This window comes from Oryctolagus cuniculus, chromosome 12 (assembly GCF_964237555.1).
Source record: "Oryctolagus cuniculus chromosome 12, mOryCun1.1, whole genome shotgun sequence".
Taxonomy (NCBI): Eukaryota; Metazoa; Chordata; class Mammalia; order Lagomorpha; family Leporidae; genus Oryctolagus; species Oryctolagus cuniculus.
The window spans coordinates 29,134,142-29,157,746 of NC_091443.1; the positions used below are offsets into that span (position 1 = coordinate 29,134,142).

Sequence of the window (23,605 nt, forward strand, 5' to 3'; positions counted from 1 at the left end):
TTAACATCTTTATTTCAACATAAGTAATCAGGAAACTCTATTAATAAAAATTCCTTACACCTGTTTTACTCTATCTGATTGTGAAAATTATTCTTAGGGGCTGTTTAAATGGGGGACACAACTCAATACCAAAGTTGAAAACCAATACTTCTGCAGACTACTTAGCGATTTCCAGTGAGAAAACTATGACAGCATATGAAAAAACAGGCGACCATTTTCTCTAAAGGAGCTATGTTTTTCTGAACATCATCTTAAATTTGCCATTAAGAAGTTGTTTTTAAAGGAAAAGGGAAAAATATACTTTCACTCAAATTTGTTGTAATGAAATAAGAATAGAAATTGTATAAAATCACACACATCGGTTTGGTATTAGAAACAGCTTTGCTAATTAGTCCGTGAAAGTTATTAAATTTTATTTGAAAGGCAGATGAAGGAAGGAGAAAGAGGGAGGAAGAAGGAAGGAGAAAGAGAGAGGGAGGGTGTGAGAGATTGAGATTTTGACATTCCATCTATCATTTCATTCCCTAAATGACCAAAGAGAAAGATATTGAGATTCTAAGATTCTGTCTGTTGGTTCACTCACTAAATGCCTGGAACAGCCAGGGCTGGTCCAAGCCAAAACCAGGGGCCAGGAACTCAGTTTGAGTCTCTCATGTGAGTGGCAGAAACTGAAGTATTTGAGCCATTGTCTGCTGCCTCCCAGGACACATCACTAGCAGGAAACTGGAAGCAGAAGGAGAACCTGGACTTGAAACAGGTTCTTGGGATTTGGGCTTCCCTAGTGGAATCTTAAGAGCTGCATAAAATGCCCATTTCTTTGGAAAGACCAACTACATAGTTCATTCTGATATTCAAACTTTCTTTTCTGTGAATACAAATCACTAATTTGGGGGGCCCACACTGTGGCACAGCAGGTTAACCACCACCTCTGGTGCCAGCATCCCATATAGGCACCAGTTTGAGTCCCAGCTACTCCACTTCTGATTCAGCTCCCTGCTAATGCACCTAGCAGCAGATGCTGGCCCAACTTTGAATACCTGGATGAAGCTCCTGCCTCCTGGCTTTAGCCTGGAGCAACCTTGAATGTTGTGGCCATTTGTGGAGTGAACCCAGTGGATGGACGATCTCCCTCCCTCCCTCCCTCCCTCCATCTCTCTTTCTCTGGCTGTAACTCTGACTTTCAAATAAATAAAACTTTTTTTTAAAAAAATCATTAAATGCATAGGCTTTCTTATAGGATCAAAAGAATGAAAGGTTATGCCGGAAGTATTTGAAGGTTAGAGAAAATTCCGAGAGTCTTGTTGCTGTTAAACAAAAATTTGGTAATTGTCCATATGTTGTCATTATATCTACAATGAAGTCACAAGGGCAATCTGATTTCACTAATCTCTTCTTTCAATCTCACGAGTAAAGCCCCAGTGCCATACACTGTTACAGACAGGAAATCCATAGGCCTACCAGGAGACGTTCAACACCAGTGGACTCATAAATATCTTCAACTTTAAAACGAGGGTATCAAAATGTAAAGCATAGATGTATGCGGAACTTATTCAACCTGTTTACAAAAGAATAAACTATTACAGAGTTGATAAAGTTTTGTTCTTAGCTTCCATAAACATAATACTCTTAAGACTCCAGAATTGATTCATTTAAAAAAAATGTTTCTAAAACACTAATTTTTGAGATATGTTTAGAGAAAACTGAAAGGACTCTATTTGAGAGGAAGATTGCTCAAATACGAACTGCCGCTTGCTCCAGAAAAGAGGAATTTAGTTGGTGTTTTTTACTGTTACTACCCAATTAGATTTAGTTTTGCTCTAAAATTGACACAATGCTTTTAGTGTTGAGAAACTGATACTATGCAATTCCATAATGGATTCCATGTTCCCTTTTAGGTTTACATTTTTGTGAGTAACAGTTTTGAAAACAATCAAGAATAAATTACGCCAGAATTATTGACTTTTGTTTCCTTGACTTCTCAGTAAAATTGATCAACAAATTGCAGCTCATTTAGGTTTGTTTCATTCACATTTGTAGCTCATTTTCGAAGGTATTCGAGGTCCTGGAATAGAAGGAGACATTGCCATTGATGATGTATCAATTGCAGAAGGAGAGTGTGCAAAACAAGACCTAACGACTAAGAGTAAGTGTCTTATCTTGGACTGGTTTGATATGACATTACAATAGTGAAACTACTAGTAAATTAATATATTCTACTGTTTCAAATGTTATTTTTAATTTACTTAGAAATTTCCAATATCTAAGATGTTAACATTTTGAAGATATTTTTAAATCAAAGTATAAAATTTCATTGTAGGCAGCTTGTCATATGATAAAAGTAATTTTTATTTTTTCTATTTAAGGCAACCACACTTTCATTTTTAAATAATATTTTTAAATATTTTAATGTATACTATTTATTTCAAAAAGCTTTTATTGAATGTACATACTCAGCACACATTTATATAACCATAGTTGTCCTTATATCACCAGGTTAGGTATATATTTCTTAGATCTAACTTATGCCAATTACTGTAACACATTTCATACAAAAATTCTTAGTACACGTATTGCAGAATAGAGAACCCTAATTTTATATAGTATAATTAATCTCCTGTTAGTTCCTCAGTCTTGATTAATAATTTGGTTTTTAGTTATTTTCCTGATTTGATTACATTTTAACAATATATTTTTTAACCATAGACATAAAAAAATGCAAATAGCATTATAACTATGTTTAAGCTATTAAACTCTTCTTCATCTGCCTATTAAAATCTTAATCTCCCTGTTATACATTTGAAATTGACAAATGTAATATCTTTGTGATTAGAGGTTCTTCCTGTTGAAGGATTTTCTTAGGCTAATCTGGACTCTAATTTTGTGGTCATATAAAGAGGTAGCAATCAAGACAAATTTACACAAATAACTCATCAGTGATTCAGTACATACCAAAGCATTAAAATCAATGTTGTGTGAGTCTAGAGCGAATCAGAGTCTTTGTTAAAGTTTCTCACTAAACATGCTAAGTTATCAGTCTAGATGTTGAAAGTCAAATTCGTACAACTATCCAGTGATTGCTCCTATGAACTGAATTACCTCCATTTTTAAGCATTGTAATAAGACAAATACTAAGATTGTGGATAACAATGAGCCATTTGCTCATAGTTTCTTGCCATTACACTTAGCATTTCATCACATTTAGTAACAACTTCTGCCTGAGTCTGGCTAAATTTTGCTTTAGAAAACTAGTAAACTAGTAGCTGTGCCTGCATGAACCAGGTTTGTGTCATGTACAGAAAATCTTGCATTCTCCTTGGAGAATAATGAAATTCTATTTAAATTTCAAAGCATGAATCAGTGGCTGTAACATATTAACTGAAAGTAGTCATCATTTCTATACAGGAATCTTACACTTTTATAATTTGATTGCTAGAAAATACCATATATTTAGTTCAACAAATTGAGTTAACTATCCAAAAGAGGAGAGCAGGAGAACAAAATTTATTCCCTAGAGAGAAACCAGAAACGGTCAGAGGAATCGCAGTAAAATGAATATGAGTGCCTATAGGGAGTTCATTAATGCACACCACAATATTTTCCGTATTAATTTCACCCACCCAACCTAGTAAATTCTGAAACATGGGTGACTGTTTTAACACGTATATACAATGTTCTAAGTGCAGACCAGCCTGCGAGTCAAAATCCTCCTCAGACTCCCAACCCTTCCCACTCTTTGGTTCCATGGCCCTCATCCCCCAGAGCTAAGACTGTGTGTCTCTGTTTTCAAATTCCAAATCTCCCCTAGGTAAAGCCATTTTGTAAATGTAGCCCAGGTCAATGCCTCACCATGTTTGCTTATGCTTGCTTAAGGGGTGCATTCCAAGAGGTATCACCTGGACATGTGGCTTTCATTGCAATATCAGCTACAGTAGGAATGTCATGTCACATTGGTATAATGCAGTTTTTAGTTAGAATGGACTTCATGTTGCCTCTAAAAGTTAATATAAAAAGAACTCTTTTTCCTTCCTCATTGTCATCTATTCCTAGTTTCCATCAAGAGCAGTTTAATCTCAGTCTTCAAGCCTTAAATACTTTTGGAATTTTGCTTGTCTTTTAAACTCATCTCTTTATAATTTGAGAATTTTTCTGTGTGCACTGTTTCACATAGTTAGCAGAACTGTGAGGATGAGGTCCAGCACAAACCCACAAGAATATCTCCAGAACAAGTTTTCATAGCATGTTATAGCCATTAAAAATCTGTGAATAATATCTTAGGAAATCTCTAACCATGTATTCAAGTGATTTCCTTTTCACTTGCCTTAGAAATGGAGTTTATAAATGACAAACTTTCTAATAATGCTTTCCAGACAATAAATTTTATTAGTTCGCTGAAGTTATATTAGTAGCTGCATGGAAGGCTTATTCTCTTTTCTTTTTTCTTTTTTGGCATTTATTTGCCCTATCTTCAGATTCCGTGGATGGTGCTGTTGGGATTTTAGTTCATATATGGCTTTTTCCAGTTATCGTCCTCATCTCTATCTTAAGTCCTCGAAGGTGACCTTATCCTGGCAGAGGCTATACAAGATTCACCAGGCACTGGCATGAAGAAAGAGTCTTTGTAAATGGACACTGAAAAAACAAACTACCAAAGATTCCTCCACTGACTACTGACTCAAAAATAAAATAATAAAAACAAATTTTTTAAGCACTGGGGATAAAAAGATGTCATGGAAGTATAACTTATTCCAAACTACATATAAAAGATAATATTGACCTGAGTTGAGAAGAGACCTTCAGGTGCTTTTGTGGCTAAAAAGATTACGGCGTCATCTGGTTGAACTCTTGGGAAAAAAAGAAGAAGAAGAAGAAGAAAGAAAGAGCTATAGAAATCCTTGTCAAAGCACAAAGTCATGGCTGGTTTTGTTTCAAATGAATACTTTGCTTGTTACCATGGAAACCTAATGGCCTGCCAACAAAAACCTCACTGTAAACAGGGTACGTGAAGAGCTGGCATTTATTTTCCTTTCAAGAAGGTTTTACATAGAGAAGTAAATAAATGTAGGCCCTTTTACCTTTGGCTGTTACCCTTCCTTGCAAAGAACCCGAACTGAGAATTATTTAAGGCGTTCATGTTCCTCCCCACCTTATTCCCGTCCTACCTTGATTATCATTATTATTATTAATTATTATTTTCCTCCCATGGCTAAGCTAGATAACTGTATGCTGTCTCTTCTTGCATGCACTGCTCTCCAGGACGGTAAACCTGGGCTTACATATTACACAGGCTTAGCGGAGTTTGCTTGCGGCCACTTGAACACCCAAACTACGTCATCTGTTCAATGAAGAAACCAAACCACCATCTTTTATAAATTGCCATGGAAACCAAGTGCCTTCAATGAAACAAGCCTGAATAATTTTCAACTCAGAAGCTTGCACTGCTACGAGTGGTTTGTGTAAAACTATTTTATAAACAAACTGCAGAGCCTAAATGTGCAAACGACAGGCAAGACAACAGAGCCGCTTCTGAAGAAGAAGGGACCGGAGCTGCTGCGTAAGCCCAAGCAGACAAGATATTTGTTGTTTAACCTCCTAGACAGCCATGGCCTTTCGGCATATTGTCCATTAGAGAATAACTTCCATTCAGACCAGACATGGGAGCAACACTTTTTCTTCCAGGTTATTAAATGGGTCAACCAGAGCAAAAGGTGATTAAGATGATACTTAGAAGGTGGTAAAACACAAAAGTGATTTTTTTTTTTACTCTAACCTCCATTTGAAATGAAATTGGCCCTAGCTTTAGAGGGAACAAGAAAATGTTTGTGATTGCAGTGCATACAAACTGCAGCGGAACTGGGCCTGAGAAATCCGGCTTTATTCCAAACACTGAGGGTCATATGCCTCTGCCCTTTAGTCAGACTCTGTGCAAATTGTGAAATATTATTTTATTATTTTACCAAGATTAAAAAACACTTTTACAAAAAAACAAAAACCTGTAAAAATGATTTTGAGCTACCTGAGGACAAATCATACCTTTAACCAGCCAGTTTTCCAATGCATTGTAAATTTCACTTAAACTTGTTGATTATGAAAATTTGAAGATCTTTTTCCTTAAATTATCTCAGCTTTTAACTTCATTTAAAAAGACTTTTGTCTAAAGGAGAATATTACTATTATATGTTCTTTCAACACCCCAGGATTAAAAAAAAAACTGATTATGCAAGTAATTGGGATATAAGCATTAAATTAATTATAACATTTGCAATTATTAATATAAAAAGCACAACAAAATGTAGTAGAAAATGATGAAGCTTGATTTTTTTTAAAAAAACAAATCTGTAGAAATGTTTGTGCAAATTCAGTAATTCATCTTAAAATATAATTTTACAGCTCTGTTCAATAAAGCCTCTTTCCAGGTAAGGTATGACAAGCGGTATGTGTGTTTGTTGAGCAGTGTTCATTTATCACTAAAATGAGATTAGTTACACAGTTTATTGGTTATTTTATCATGGGATAAATCGTCAGGGGTTCATCTACCTTAATATCTGCAGGAAGAAATTTTAATAACAATTCCCTGATGCACACGCCTATATTTGTAAGACATGTAATACATGTTAAACATTTGAAGGTAAAATAAGGAAACAAATATGAACTTGGATTTTAATACTTTCATGGTCAATTAAAGAGGGGGAACCAGTCAGACTATACAGGTAGTGATAGAACTAAGTGAAACCAAGTCCTTTAAATGAAACACAATAAACAAATGAGTTTCATGACTTTTTCAAACAAGTAACACATATTGAAAACTTTTCAAAATCACTTACCTTAGCAAACCAAAGAGATTTAAGTGAATTATAGCTGGAGAACTAAGTTTAATATTTGCAAAATCTCCCTTCACCCTGACTATCACTTTATGACACCTAACCACTTCTCTTCACTATCCAAAATAGTAGATTGCTCTCTTATCTATACACTTGCAGGTGATACTATCAGTAAAAATATTTTAGATCTGAAGAGACTTAACTCATTGCCTTTTTCCCATGATCTTTAAGTTGATTGGAACGAGGCTTTTGCAGAAAACTGTTCAGAATATTTGAGTTTATATGTATCCTTTCCAAGAAAACAAATTTCCTTTTTTCCTAAGTAATCCTACACAGCGAAAGTGCTCTAAGTGAAAGCTTCACTTTTGCCAATAAGAATTCATAAAATACTGAAATCCTTCTTAACTTCTCACACAGTAAGAACACTTAACACTTCAAAGTTTATGAGAACTGGCTGGTACTTCAAAATTAATTTCAGTTAAATATTTGAGAAGTTGTGGAAGAATGTGAAGAACAAAGGGGCAATCAGAGGAAGTAGTTCACAATGAGAGTTACTGAGATGGTGATAAGTGAAATGCATTTGTCAAGTAGCTTCTGGTTCTCTTATGTAAACCAACAAACAAGATTAGAATCAATGTTTTTCACTTCAGATCAAGTGTTTAGTTGCTTTCATTGAAAATAAATGGGTAAAAATGCAGAAAACTTGAAAATATTGGCATAACTGAAATGTAAATTATGTTAAGTAGCCTCTTCTTTAATATTAGTAATAATAATGAGAACTTTCAAACACTGTTTAGCAACTGCCTTCTTTTTCCTAATATTTTTTATATTTATTGTGAATTGAGCTCACTGACACATTTCCCCTCTTCCATTTTGATAACATATTCAAAGTTAATGATGCCATTTATATTTCTTTTATAGCAAGGTATCAGGCACTGAAGCCTCTAATTTTCTGAGACAAAAACATCACAGTGTAATTCCCCTACTGCCTATAATTGAGTCCATTAATTAGAAGCATTACTCTATAGTTTAAAAATCCTTGTTTCACTACATTTGAATATTGCTGCAATCAGGCTTATTTTAGTTGGAACTGGTGGCATTTCTGTTTCATAAGATATAAAATACATCTTAGAACTGATAGCATCAGAGATAGGATGACTTTCACGCTAGTTTCCAGAAGTGCCACATAATGCCTAACGTTATTACATCTCAACAAACCCCGAAGTGACAAAAAGATAGCCACTCATGTTTGTGGGATTTATATTCAATGCTCACTGACTATGCAGTATTAACAAATAACGCTTATTTTGTTCTTTCAAAAAATTGTCTCTTACATTCTTTCCATACAGACTTAGCCTTTGTTTATTCTTTAGTTCCACCATGAATTGCAACCCGCTATGTATCCCTGGTTTAAAATACTTCCTGGTTCCATGTGAATCCCAGTACCAAGCAGGCCTGAAGTTTGGCCTGTCATTAAATTTTCTTTAACATTTGAAAGAGGCATGGTATACCACAATGTCATGCAGTAGGCTAAAGTAATAGCACTTCATTTCAAATGTATCACAATTGAGTTTAGCATGGCAATGAATTATGACAAACATAATAATCAGAATTAGCACCCAACTAGTCAGTCACGTCATGTGATCAATAGTTAAAATAAGCCCATTCCTTATATTTTCTAATATAGTGAAATAGAAATTACAGCTGTACTGACTTTTCACCAAACATGCATTTTTAAAGATTTCATAATAAACTGATCTGTCAATAAAATGTATTATTTGAAGAGCAATTAATTCATTTAGTTCTGTATTTAAGACTCGATGAAATTGACTGTGGTATTTTTCATGACCTATTTTTGTTTGTTTTGATTATTGATTTGAAAGATGGTGACATACTAATCTGATTTTAATGGCAGATTTCAAAGGATTCTTTTGAACGCATGTTCCTTACCAGAAAACATTTTTTTTAATGTGCCTTTCAAAGATCAGGGCCACTCAACAGACATTTAAATTGGAAAAAGTTTACCCCAAATTCATTAGCTTCTTGGTTCATGACTACTTCTTAGGAATTGCCTCACCTGTGTCTCAACAAAGCAGAAGGTATATACTCTTCTTGCAACTGGGCAGTTGATGTCAATGAGGAGTTATTGCATTTTCTGTGAAAACAATAAAATCATAGGGTTCAATCCCAAACTATTTTCCTTTCCTACAATGTTCCCTTTGTGGCTATCCAGTTTAATTAGTTTTCTTAGTGCTTATTTTTAAAAATCAATGTCTGGCATTTTCTACTTCAACTTAAAAGAAACGCTACTACAGAATGATCAGAATTTTTTTCAAATATAGTATAAAAAGTCTTTGCTGAATATCCACAATATTTATAAGTAAACATGTATGTTATTATTATATAGAAAAACTTATGGACTTGAAATTTTAATGTGCAATATGTCAGCTTAGAATCAATCCACCATATGTTCATGTCTGCTTAGAAACATAAAAGAAGATATTCCCTATATTTGTATGTGGATTACTTTATTGACACATTTAATTTAAAGCTTAATTAATTATGAGTGGTGATTTCACTACCCTGAACCCACACTGAATATATTGAAATTAAGAAGTTGGAATAAAAACAAACATTGAGTAGGACAGAAGTTAAACACTGGATAGAAACTCGGTGTTCTCCACATAATATTTACAATGGATTGAATTTAATTTCAGTTGTACTAATATTCTATGAGTTGAGCTGAAATGTATTTTCATTTTTCAATAAAATGATGAGAAATTCTATGATATAGGGTTTAGCTTGTTAGTTGCAGTTTGTTTTTGTGTGGGTCTCAATCATTATCCTGGATTTCCAGGATATGCTTTTTATTTCTTCAGTATCATTATATTTAAATGTACAAGTTGAATCAAACATCTATTGTGTTGAATTTATGTTGACTATTAGTTACATTTGGGATCTCAAATTTAAGGTTTCATTTTCCTTTTGATATTTTCCTTTGCTAAATAGTTCCAGTTAGCTCTGTGTTATTTTCCCTTGGATTTTTTTCAATAAATGAAATTATGTTTAACACTCTATTAGTGTTTTGGGGGAATTTCTGCTGTCAATGAGCACTTAACTTAGGAACAAAAAGATATTTAGAATGGCAATTATGTTTGCAATTTAAGATGAGACTGCCATCATTTGTCTCACTATTAAAATGCTTTTATAGACTCAACACTGCAGCGAGCACAATTAGCCCATTAAGATATGTGTTGATTTTCACATCCTTTGTGAGGGATCATTTGTAAGATTGTGTTAAACAAGTAGGCACTAAAATCTTCTTGAATGGATGTGATTTCAGAATTATGGCTCCATTTAGTAACTCTGGGCTTCTGTGTGATATGTGAAATAATTGTGGTTTAATGGTGCTGATGTTATCCAGGAAGATCATGTTAATCATGTATTTCATGGTCACTCTCTAAAGTATACGTGGGTGTTCTGTGGGAAAACTAACAAGACAGTTTGACAGTGATTGAGAGAGCCCAAGTCTAAATGGAATCCAAAAAATTAACTTGCTTATTATTGTTTCCCTACTGCCTATTTAGCTAATTTTCTCTTTATCTTTGGTATCATGTCTCTAAATAAATTCATGAAATTTTGGACATGTAAATATAGTTAACATTAACAGTCACTGTGTTTGAAAATCAAACCTCCAACTACTCTCTAAATCATATTAAAATACTGTTTATTCTTTATATAACTTTTTAGTTTAACAAATTGATTTTACCTATAATTTTTATTTCTTCTACTACTTTTATTAAAGTAGTCTTTGGTTGTCTGCATATCTGCTTTCTAGATGAAATTGTAACCTCCTCATGGCAAGGATATATATAATATGTATATTATGTATATGTATATATATATATATACACTTTTTACATCTTCAGTTTTCTCTATAGGTCCTACATTCATTGTATCTAGATCCTATAGAGATTATTGAATGAATGATTATTGAGTTACCCATGATTTAGAGCAATATTTAGAATGGGATTATTCGGTGAACCTAGGAAATAAGCAGCAATTTTAATCTTTCGTTTATAAAATCAATGAAATTGCAAGGAGAGAAGACATCTCCAGTGTACTATGGCAAGTGAGAAGTCAACCCACCTGAAGTAAGTTTAAACAATTTTCAACACAATTTTCTGGCACTTCTTAGTTTCATAACAAAAAAAATGATATTCTGTAGAGAAGAAGGGCAAATGTTGTTCATGTTTTTTGCAAATGAAATCATTATATGGTTTAACTAAGGAAAAATCAAGCAAATCCTGTTTGTTTTGTGTTAGATGCCAGCATTATCCACAACAACACTAGAAACGTTTCTTTCACCTAGAATGTATTGTATTAGCTATGATTAATTTTTTTATGTTAGATCGCATGAGCTCTTGGCTAAATTCAGTCTTACTCCTTCAAATTGTAAAGCAAAATGATAAAAATTAGATAGTGTGGGTAATAGTTGATATAGCAAAATATGCATGGAACAAAATCATGAGAAATTAATTTTAAAATTGGAAATAGGGCCGAACAGAAAGTATTAATTTTTATCATTTGAATTTATTTCTACTTTGAGTATGTTTTAATTTCCAAAATTAAAAAAAAAAATTCTACAGCCCAGTGTACCCAAGTGGTTTTTGTAATGCTAATATGTGGTAGCCACACAATAATTTTAAAATACATGGAATAGAGAATATAGTGTCTGTTAGGATTTTTAATGAAATAAACATGAATATTTAATTTTTCACTGATTTAGATTGGCAATATCATGTATGACACTGGGATTTTTGCATGTGTCAAATCAGCCTTTCCAATGTCATCCTACTTGAAGTGACTAGAATTGTATCCATTCCAATCAACATGCCCCACCAGGGCCTTGCAGTTCCCCTTTCAGCGGCTCAATCCTTCATGCTTTCACCATTTGGGCTTTAAACTACAAGTACTTCCATAAAGGAAACATCCTACTCCATAACATTGTAGGGTAACATTTTATCAGCTGATTCTCTTCTAGGACAAGAAAAACAGGATGAGAAAAACCCTGGACCAAGGTGTAGGAATGAAAAAACATAGAGAAGTAATGCTGAGAGGAGAGGCACAGAACTTCCAGCACCACACTCATGTCATGGTTTTCCTTGATCCCAGGTCCAGGTTGCATACCCAGAAAAAAAAGCATAGATAGAAGGGGAGCAAGGCCAGGCTCTCCAGTATAGGCAAAGCCTCCAACAACAAAGTGAAAGAGCTTCCAGGATGGGAACATAGACATTGAATAGGTACGGATTATGTGTTTCATGGTTAAACTAATCAACCTGGAGTGTTCATAGAATGAACAGGAACCATTGTCAGTGAGTAGGGAAAAAGACAAAGCAAAAGAATGTGAGGTAAAATATCTGTAAATGTATTTATTGCAATTTTTTTCAAACTTATTTTAATATGCCATTTTCATATTCTGTGTCTCTACCAGATGCAGTTATGGAATTTTTCTTTTCATTCTATGAACACTCTAAGTTGATTAGTTTAATCATGAAGCATATAATCCATACCTATTCAATGTCTATGAAAATGGTATATTAAAATAGGTTTGAAAAATTGCAATAAATGTGTTTACAGATATTTTACCTCACATTCTTTTGCTTTGTCTTTTTCCCTACTCACTGACAATGGTTCCACTTCATCCTCTGTCTGCGTGCTCCTTCCTGTGTTATCTGAGTCCACAGTATGTGGGTTAGTGCATTTTACTTTCAGATAAACTTTAGGAACGGAGTTCCTGTCTCAAATGCCTCCCTGTTCACACTCTTACTCCACCACTTTTTCAGTATGTAATTTTACTAAGCTCGCCTAAGGTCACTAAAGTTCAGTCTTCTCCCCTTTAAAAATAGGGGTAAGAGCAATAGTAATCACATTGCATTTCATAAGATTGATGGGAGACTCAAATGCAAAAATCTCTGTAAAGCACTTAGATAATTTCCCAGAACAGACATAGCAAGCACTAAGGAGCACTACCTTTTTGATAAGGTGCTTGATTTTCCTAGAAGACAAAGAGTCATAATGTTACACATATGCTATCTGGAAATGAGTATTTTCACTTTCTCTACTAAACTTACCCCAACTCCATGCATACAGGCACATTTATACACCAACACCATTTTCACAAAGATTTACCTTTTACAAAGTATTTTCAAGCATCATTTCATCTATTGTAACCCTGCTGATTAGTCACTTACCCATGGTGTACGTGAATCTAGGTACGGTGAATGGCTCAAGGATCTCTTCCCAGCACCCCGTTTCTCATAGCATGCATATGGAACCCTTACACATGTGACCCTGGAATAAAAAGAACAGTACTTACTAAGCACTATAATTTGTATTTTATTGTCCAGTGAAATTCAAATTTCATCAAATCTAAAATATTCTTTTATGTACCAAGAAGGAAAAGCATTCTGTGTTCACTGGGATTGCAAGACACCACCAGATATAATACACAGTTCTATTTCAGAGATGTTGAGCTGTGGGAAGCAATTGAGTGTTAAAATTGACAAAGTATGACATCATTAATAATTACACTGCACATTTCACTTGAACCTCACAGGTTTTGTGTGTCAGGGTGCAGTTAGACTCAGACTTTTGCATTAATTAGAATCTCCTAGGAGGGCTGTTGACCATTCCGATTCCAGGCTCTGGGCACCAGATGAATCAACAGAGCTGGGGGACAGGAGAGCCCAGGTTTTTGTAAAAGGCTGCCAAATGCTTCTGATGTAAGTGATTCCCCCTCAAAACCTCACAGTTTGAAACACATCAGTGCAGTGGAAAGAACCTCTTTTCAGGTCTTGATTTTATTGGTAGGAGTCCCTTGAGTAGATGGATTAAAATCTCTCTGATTTAGAGCTCCCTGGAGACATGGCGTAGAAGGCCAGAGCCAGTCTAAATTTTTCCTTAACATAATTGCCCTTATCATTTCCAGTACCTGTACTAGGGGATCGTGCACTCTCTGGTTAATAACCTTAAATGCATAAACACTTAGAATATTACTGGTCCTAACAAGTACTGCATCTCATTTCATCTATAACAATGGGGAATAATAGTACCTTCTCATAATGTCATGATAATCAAATGATGTCAGTATTTCACAAAGGAAGTATGCTTCTTAGAAAACATACACAGGGCCAGCTCCGTGGCACAGTGGGTTAATCCTCTGCCTGTGCGCTGGCATCCCATATGGGCACCGGTTCTAGTCCCGGCTGCTCCTCTTCCAGTCTAGCTCTCTGCTATGGCCTGGGATAGCAGTAGAAGATGGCCCAAGTCCTTGGGCCTCTGCACCCATGTGGGAGACCAGGAAAAGCACCTGGATCCTGATTTCAGATGGGCACAGCTCCGGCCGTTGCAGCCATCTGGGGAGTGAACCAACGGAAGGAAGACTCTGTCTCTCTCTCTCATTGTCTATAACTCTACCTCTGAAATAAAATCTTTTTAAAAAAGAAAACATACACATATACACAATTGGTTAACTTAATGAAAAACCCTTGTTTCCTTTTCCTTGTTACTTTTGAAAGATAAGCAAGGAAGAATTTCCCACAATATATTTTTATTAAATTTTTACTTAATTATTGGCCAGAACTCCCACTCACTGTTCCTTCCCCACATGTCCACTGTGGCCCTGAACTGTGGCCTAAGCCAGGAGCCAGGTCATCAATCCAGTTCTTGCATGGGGGTAGTAGGAACCCAATCACTTGAGCCATCACCAGTGCCTCTCGGGGTCTGCATTAGGAGGATGCTGAATGCAAGAGCCAGAATTGGGTCTCAAACCCAGGCACTCCTGTTTTTCGGGAGGCCAAACACCTGCCCCTCCATGATGTTTAAATTATTCAAGTATTTTAATGCTCTTGGGGACCTATGTTTTATATATTAGCCCTTCAGTGAAGTAAAGTCTCTGGCTTTACTTTATAATATAAATGATTTTTAATAAAATGCTTTAGACTATAAAATTTTTAACAGAAAAAAATACTTGTTAGTTTTAAAGGACAAGTTTGGCATTAACTTAACATTACATATACACTTACGTTCTATACGAACACTCATTTAAAAAAACTTTAATTTTGACGTCATTCAATGTGTGGTTTTAAGGAGTGGTACAAAGATCCCATACACACTGTTCTATTTTTTCTACCCAGTTTTCCATAGTGACATCTTGCCTTGATATGAACCACTCATCTTGTTCCCCAGTTTTGTTTGTACTTGCTGCTCTGCTTACTATGTCTGCTCAGTTGCACCCAGAGGGTCATGTACCCACCACCGCACTCAAGTTCAACAGTTCACCACCACGAGAAACCCTCCTGTTCCACCATTTTACCATGCTTCTCCCTTCCCTAATGCGTCCTATACTCTGGAAATAACTTACACATTTTTCCTTTCTTCAGTTTTGTCATTGCAAGAATGTTTTAGAAATGGTGTTGCATATGATATCTGCATTTCTGGGATTTACTTGTTTGACTCAGCTTCATTGCCTAGAGATTTACTGCAGCTGCAGTATGCACCAATGGTTTATATTTGTTATTCTGTGTGTAGTTGTGCTAGTTTGTGTGACCATTCATTGATTGAAGGACATCTAGTTTGTTTCCAGTGTGGGGCTATTGCAAATAAAGCTACGACAAACGTTCACGGATACATTTTTGCCTGAAACTTGTTTTCCATTTCTGTGAGATTAATGCCCAGGAGTGTAATTCCTGGTGGGTACTGTGGTAGTTTCATGCTTAGTTTTGTAAAAATAAACAAACAAACAAAATGCTGCCCAAGTATTTTCCAGAGTGAATATTCTATCTATTGTCACCATCTTTTTAACTATTCTGATAGGTGTGTAGTGGTATCTCACTATGCATATTTAATTGTTTTCTTTCATTTATTTTACTCATATGACATGCAGAGAGGCATACAGACAGCTCCCATCTACTGGTTCACTCCCCAAGTGCTTGCAGTGGCCAGGCCAAAGTCAAGAGCCAGGAACTCCCTCCAGGCCTCCCATGTGGGAGCCATCACCTATTGCCTCCCAGGTGCATTCGCAGGAAACTGGAATAAGGAGTACAGCCAGGACTCAAAACCAGGCACCCTGATAAAGGAACCTGCAGCCCAATATAATCACTACCCCAAGTCCTCACCCCATTTATGGTTTTGAAATGAAGTCTAAAGGCTGATGAGGCTGGGCATTTTTTCATTTGCCATCTGAATATCCTCTTCTGTGGAATGTCTAGCCATGTCCTTTGCCAGTTTTCTAATTGCAATTTTTAAACTGTTTAGAATTTTTTTATATTCTACATTAAAGTCATTTGCCAGATATATGCTTTCAAATATTTTCTCCCAGTCTATATTTTGTCTTATCCTTGTCTTCATCTGTTATTTTGAAAGGAAAAATATTTTAATTTTGATGGGATTCAGTTTATATTTTTCTTTCCTTGAATGGATTGTATTTTTTTTAAATATACAGCCTTTTTTTCCCCTAAGGTTTTTATTTATTTATTGGAGAGGTAAAGTTACAGACAGTGAAAGGGAGAGACAGAAAGAGAGAAGTCTTCCATCTGCTGGTTCACTCTCCAAATGGCTGCAATGGCCAGATATGGACTGATCCAAAGCCAGGAACCAGGAGCTTCCTCAGGTCTCATGCAGGTACAGGGGCCCAAAAGCTTGGGCCATATTCCACTGCTTTCCCAGGTTACAGCAGAAAGCTGGATCAAAATTGGAGCAGCTGGGACCAGAACCAGTGCCCATATGTGATGCCAGCACCATGGCAAAAATCAATGTTACCCTTATCTTAAGAAGGATAATTATACAAATATTAAATTCTGTCTTAAGGTTATGTCTATTTTAGTTCCAATTATAGCAGTGATGGAAGATGTAAAATAACTTTTTAAATATGCCTATAAACTTGGATACTTTGAATATTAAACTAAATTTAGATTATTGCAATTAAAATTAATTATAAAATATTACATAAACATTCCAAAAAATCATTTATATAAACTGAAGAAAGTTTCCTCTCTCCATCCCAAAACACATTCTAAGTGTTTAGTTTTTAAAGCTTTTACTTGTTTGGCAAGTAATGGAGTCTTTTGAGTAACTCTTTAGTTTCACTTATAGGAATTTTGTCCTGGAAATAATCAGACATCCATGTTAAAAAGTATATAAGGGGGTATTAGAATATGTGAGAATGGTGAAAAACTGGAAACAATCTAAATGCCCATCAGGAAGGGAATGCTGAACACCATATAGCCGGGCTCATGTACCCTCTGGTTTTAACAGCATGGCGCAGCCCTAGGACTGCCAGTGGAGTGGGAGATTTCTTCAGGAGTCAGATACTTAACTACCGCAAGCAGGCACCACTCCACCCCACACTGCACCAGCTGCCCTCAACCAATGCCCTTGCAGCTTAACTCTGAAGATCGTGTTTGGTAGACAGGCAGAGTTCTCCAGTGGGTACCACACGTTACCTTCAGTGGTCTCTGGATGAAGAGCTGTATTTGCATCTGTTGCCTCAACTTCCTTTCTCATTTCCTCACATCCCTTTTAGTATTTCTTGGAATCACCATCCAGATAAAATACTGCACTGAAACCCTGGTCTGAGACTGCCCCTGAAAGAACCCCGCTGAACCATTTTATTTATAATAGAACCAATAATCTGTTTTCAACAACAGGCTCTAACTGTATGTATTAAAATATAAATGTCTACTATATATTACCTTATCTAAAAATTTTGTAACATGAATGTCACTGGTTAAGAGAGTATTTATAAAAACATGTGTTCACCCAACTACTGGCATTCTTCCTGTCTGGCAAGTGTAGCTTAATAGTTAACATTTTCTGTTTTCTTCCCAATTCTCCCACACACAGTAAATAAATGATAAATTTGTAGTTTGAAAATTCCCCAGGAGAGAAAGAGAAGAAAATGGCTGGTGTAACAGAAGAGATTTTTGGTGTGTTTTCCTATTCAAAAGAAGTAGGTCTTTTCTAAGTTTCTATGGCCTAGAAAAGACAGCTTTAGGTATCCCGTGTGTGGGATCACACAGGGCAGAGAATTGTGTGCCTGCCTGGTCAGGTCTTAGGGATGTCCCACAATAATGCAAAAAGGCCAGTTAGCAAGGACAGAACATCACCTGATATTAGATACTAGCAAAGGAAAAGAAATAGGTCGATGGGTCAAAATTCGCTTGATTTCATAAAACATCCTTATTTCAACATCTGGGTTGTGTATATTAATAGGAGAAAAGTGAAAATCATGTCTGTAAGTCATCAGAACCGTGACATGTGAGTTAAGGGTGAATGACAATAGCTTACATGCCAGGAGAAATTGCTGTGTTAGAACAGAATGGACCTGCTTTACAAGATTGTTTTTCCTCTTTTATCTCTCCTCCTATACACTAATTATTTGTTGATCTCAATTACAGTCTCTCAAATGTATTTATCTGTTTTAGACAACAGTACACTGTACATGAAAGCAGTTCCCATCACAATGAGTGCATTTCTTTTCATCTTTCTCATCTGATTAGCTCTGTTGATGTGGGCATGTACTAATGAGGGCAGTGATGTACAATCAAACCCCATCCTAATTAGCTGTACATAGAGAGCTGAAGTCCATGGAAACACACTGCTAGTCTCAGCCAAACATCTAACAGATGCTTATTACTGCTCAGAAATAGGACAAAGACGAGATCGTGTGGCTAAATTGATGTTTATCATTATCAATATTGAATGAAAGTGTGAAGACCATGTTTCACACTAATGTACCTGGATGTCTAGAAAGGCACCAATAGTCACTATAAAAAAAGCCTTGGAGTCAACCTTGCTGCCTCCCCATTCTCTACCTCCTGCATAAAATCTATCACATCTTGTTGATCTTGCCTTCTGCATATGTTGTGAATCTAATTGCTTCCTGCCATCTCCAATGCCACTACCCTTGGCCATGTCACCATGAACTCTTGTAAGGATACTACAGTAACTTCTCATCATGTTCCTCTACCTCCTGCCTGCTACCCTCTGTCATTCTTTTAACTGTAACTTGTATTTCCTGAAATACAAATACAAGTTCATTTTTCTTCTTAAAGTCTTTTAATGATTTACCATTGCTTGCCAGACAAGAACTGAATTTCTTAAAGCAGCATAAAAAGCCTGCGTAATCCAGCCTCTTTCCATGAATGCAGCCTTATCTCCCTTGTTTGCTGGGTACTGGTGCTGTGCCATATGCATCACCTTACATAACAGATCATCCTATCTAGATGGAAGGTCATTACCCTACCGTGCTCCCTGTTGCTTATTTCATTTCAGAAACAGAGCATGTCTTCAGTTTCACCAGTGCTGCTGCCACACTTAGGCTCGGCATATGCTTTTGTAGTGTCTTAAATGCTGTAAGCATTCCTGCCCTTCGCCTGGTTCATTCCTGGTCTTGGCATGCACATGTGTTCCTCTGGGAATTCTTATTTCATCATTTAGGCCAAGTAAGTTTCTTCTGTATTTTCCTTTCCCTTACACTATTTCTCAAAAGGTTTTTTTTTTTTTTTTGAGTATTTGTTTTATTTTTAGGAGCTCCCTTTACTATCAATTCTAGGAAGCTACAGAAAACATGCTCACCAGAATACTTACTTAAAAAGTTCACAGAGGGGAAGTCATTTGGACCAGGAACTTCAATACCTACAATTTATATCTGAGTGCCTGGGTCTGACTCCTGGCTCCTCTCTAGATTCCAGCTTCCTGCTAATTCACACCCTGGGCAGCAGGTGAGGTCCCCAGCAGTTGGCTTCCTGCCACCCACATGAGGTCTCTGCTCCTAATGTTAGCCTGGACCAGACTGAGTCATTGTCAGGCACATGGAGATTCAAGCAGCAGACGGGAGCTCTGTTTTTCTCTCTCTCTCTCTCTCTGCCTAGAAAATAAAAAAAAGTTCAAAATTCATGAAAAATCAAGAGTTTATTTTGGTGCAAAAAGACCAAGGAATCCAGGTATTTCTCCTCATAATGTATATTTTCCATGCACTTTTTATAATATCATAGTATGTTATTTTATTTTTTGGCATGGAAGAGCCTCAAATATTTGTTCAGTAACAATGAATGACTGGGCTTCTGCACTATTGACCCCACAGAAGCCAAGTCCAAACACTTCCCTAAGATTCTTTCTTCAATCATTTTCTTCTTTTAAAATTAAAAATGTTAGCATATGTTAGAGTTCATGCTGATTTTCCTTGATTGTTTTGGGTATTATTTATCATGTCATATGCCACATACTCCCTCATCTAACCTGTTAGGTATTTTTAGAGGTCTATGTTCCTTTGTTAAAGTCTGTCCCATCTACTGCATCTCCATGGATGATACACAATTGACCTCATTCTCTAGCCCACATTTGTTAGGGACAATCAAGATTTATGTTGCATCTTACCTTAAAAGGTTCCAGATCAGTGTCTTTATTCTCAAAATCCTGTTTTTCTCCTGCGTTCTGAAATTCTTTTTTAATCCTCTGTCTTGGCTAAGTTGTCCATCACTGTGCTCCCTGTTTTCCTGTCAATTGTGTCTACCCCTAGTCAAAACTCATAGAATCATCCTTGCTCCATATTTCTTGTGTCCCAAGTATAGTCAGTATTGTCTCCTCCTTTATGTCATTCTTAACGCTTTTTGATTAAAAAGGGTTTTTAATCAAACCCTGCTTTCAGAGACACTGGACTGTTTCACCTCCCTACACAGTGCTATCACAAATCATGTTATTTACCCTTGGAACCCCTGTGGCCAAATTCATCACCACAACCTGTCAAATCAGTCTTCCTAAGTATTGATGCGTTCTCTTAAAAGAATGAGGAGCCTAAAACATACTGTTTCCCTGCTCAGGAATCCTTGGTGTCTACCTATAATGTATTGAGTAAGAGTACAAATATCTAAGTGCATACCTTCAGTGTTTTCCTAAATGTTTATAATATACCTTGCCAGATGTTGCAATTTTACTGGAAAGCATACCATCCTTAGAACATATTCACACTTTCTAAACTCTTCAGTTTTATCTTTCTATTCTGCTATTTAAGTGACTTCTAGCTCATGTTCTTGGGATGGGGTGGGAGGAATCCTTCCAATTCTTGAACATTCATGTCAAGTAAATCTTTTTTACCTGATAATTTTCTTGAAATCCCTAACCTTTTGGCACCTATTTTATGGAATCCATGTTTACTTTATTACTATTGGGTCCTTGTCTTGTTTCCCTAATAGAGACTGTAAGCTCCTTAAGAGCAGGTATTATTTGTTATTAATTTTATGTTCCCTGCAATGCCAATGTCAGGGGTTGGCATACAGTAGGTGCTCAACTATTATTTGTTGAATCAAATTAAATATGTAGGAAACCAAACTAATAAAAATGTACATATATACATAGAAAAATTTAAGAAATCAGTAAAATTTGTACATCAGAATGTATAGAATAAAGAATTTATTGTTCCTGTTGTATCATTTGTTTTATTATAAGATTTAATATTATCCAAGTTTATAGGAATTATCTTCAAATTTTCTAACAGAGTCACATTCTCAAATGATCTATAAGATAGAACAAATAATAATCATCCTATTGGTTTGGGAGTACAGAGATTTCATCATTTAACTACTTAAGGTAAAATGACTGAAAACACAGCCAGAATTAAAACCAAGTGTCTTTAACATTTGTTGCTGTAACATAGTCTCCTAATCCTAGTACTATTTGCACATAAAAAGGGAATTGATATATTAATGGTGTTTGATAGTTATATCTTGTTTTATAGAGGCATAATCTGTGTAGAACATACACTAGATATTCTATTAAATGATGGGAAGATGGACAAAACAGTTTAGTGTAAAAATAAATGCCAAAATAAGAATTTATCAGGTATTTATAACTATATATAAGCAAAAATTATGTAAATTTTCATACACATTTGTATGCATGTGTATATGTATACACACAATCTGTTTTGTCTATATGGTATATATAAATGTATATATAGTATCTATGTGTGTATATATATGTATATGTATAGCATGTGACTGAAAATCCGAGGCATGTAATTATTTCTTCCAACCTTATGATACAGAATAAAGGCTTTAGAGACCATTTCTCAGAAGGCATACTAATCTTTCAACAAAGAACTACAAATCTGCATATCGCATTGTAGCTCAGAGGTGACAAAATTGGGATTTGCATTCACATCAAATTTTAATCATGTTCATGTTAATTTGAAATCATCAGAACATAGCATAAAATAAGGTTCAAGTGACTGCTGCCACTTCAGTTACTGTGGTGTCACTCGGACACTGCAGTCTGCACAGGAACAAGCCAGAATAAGAGTCTCTATGATACCTTATGGTTTGGTTCTAGAGTTATACTGGAAACTGCGCAAGGAAGACGTAGGGTGTAAACATCAACAATCTTCCTCATTCTTCCTTAGCACTGAGTATAGGCTCAAGAATAGAACTGGAAAAGCCATGCTAGCAGACTCACACAGAGAACCCCGTGTGACTAAGTGGTTGAAACACTCACTAGTGCACTGATGTTGCTAAATGAATGACATGAATTAGCTGTAAGGAAAACCGAACTTTGTAATTTCCTTCCTGAAAAATTGTTTGGTACAGGACCTATAGCCACTTCCAAATGGATATAAGTATCAAAATGGGATTTATAGACGGTTAATTTTATGTTGAAACTAAGTAGAGATAAACTTCATAAAGAGAGATTTTAAACATGCATGAGTCAAAGGAGAAGTGGGGATTAATGCTGGAATTCAAAGTGCAAATACTAAGAAGAATGTCTTGTTATTTCTTTAAAAATTTCACAATGCTGCTGATATTTTTTAAATGAATTTATTTTTTAACCTTAATAAGATTCAAAAAGATCAATTTTGAACTTGGTAGAGTAAGAGTCCTGTTCTACATGAAATACAGTTTCTCCTGTTAGAAAGGAAAATTGTGTCCTAAATGTTTGTTCAGAAACAGAACATTTCCATCTTTATAAAGTACTTTTAATAATAAAATTTGGCTTATCATATTTCTCAGAGGATTTTTTTACATCTTTATTCCTTTTCAGTTTAATTTTTTACATTTCATTTACTTATTTGAGAAGTAGTGAGAGAAAGGCATACAGACACGGAGTCAGAGACAGAAAGAGATCTCCCATCTCTGGTTCATTCCCCAGATGCCTGCTAAACTAGGAGTCAGTATCTCAATCCAGTCTTCCAGGTGGGTGGCAAGAACCCAAATACTGGAGCTATCACCTGTTCTCTTCCAGGGTATGAATTAGCAGGAAGCTAGAATCTGGAGAGGAGCTATAAAGCAAACTCAGGCTCTCTCCCATGGCACACAAAGTCCCAGGCAGTGCTTTAATGCTGATGCCAAAGGCCCACCACACCCCTTTTTACAATTGTGAATTGATTTGGTCTTGGAAGTTGAGGGTTCTCTGTATTAAGCAGAGTGCGGGACTTATGAGTCAGTTACAGTCGATCTATAACTGTCCTGCTTTTGAAGCTACACAAGTACAGCACATTACTACGCGCTTGGTCTGTGCTAAGAACTAAGAATTCATTGTGAGCAAAATGTCAACACCACCTGCTCTTTTGTTTTTGACAGGCAGAATTAGACAGTGAGAGAGAGAGAGACAGAAAGAAAGGTCTTCCTTTCGTTGGTTCACCCCTCAAATGGCAACTATGGCCTGAACTACGCTGATCCGAAGCCAGGAGCCAAGTGCTTCTTCTGGTCTCCAATGCGGGTGCAGGGCCCAAG

General features: G+C 35.9%; 1 protein-coding gene across 1 annotated transcript in view; it reads left to right on the plus strand.

The window, feature by feature from the left end:
* The window catches only part of MDGA2 (MAM domain containing glycosylphosphatidylinositol anchor 2), an 896,755-nt gene extending 875,448 nt beyond the window's left edge, over positions 1-21,307 (plus strand). The window contains exons 16-17 of the mRNA XM_008269620.4: positions 2,038-2,143; positions 4,470-21,307. Of these exons, the coding sequence (XP_008267842.3) occupies positions 2,038-2,143; positions 4,470-4,558 (195 nt within the window). The 3' untranslated portion in view covers positions 4,559-21,307. The remainder of the gene's footprint in view (positions 1-2,037; positions 2,144-4,469) is intronic.
* Positions 21,308-23,605: the final 2,298 nt, after the last annotated feature.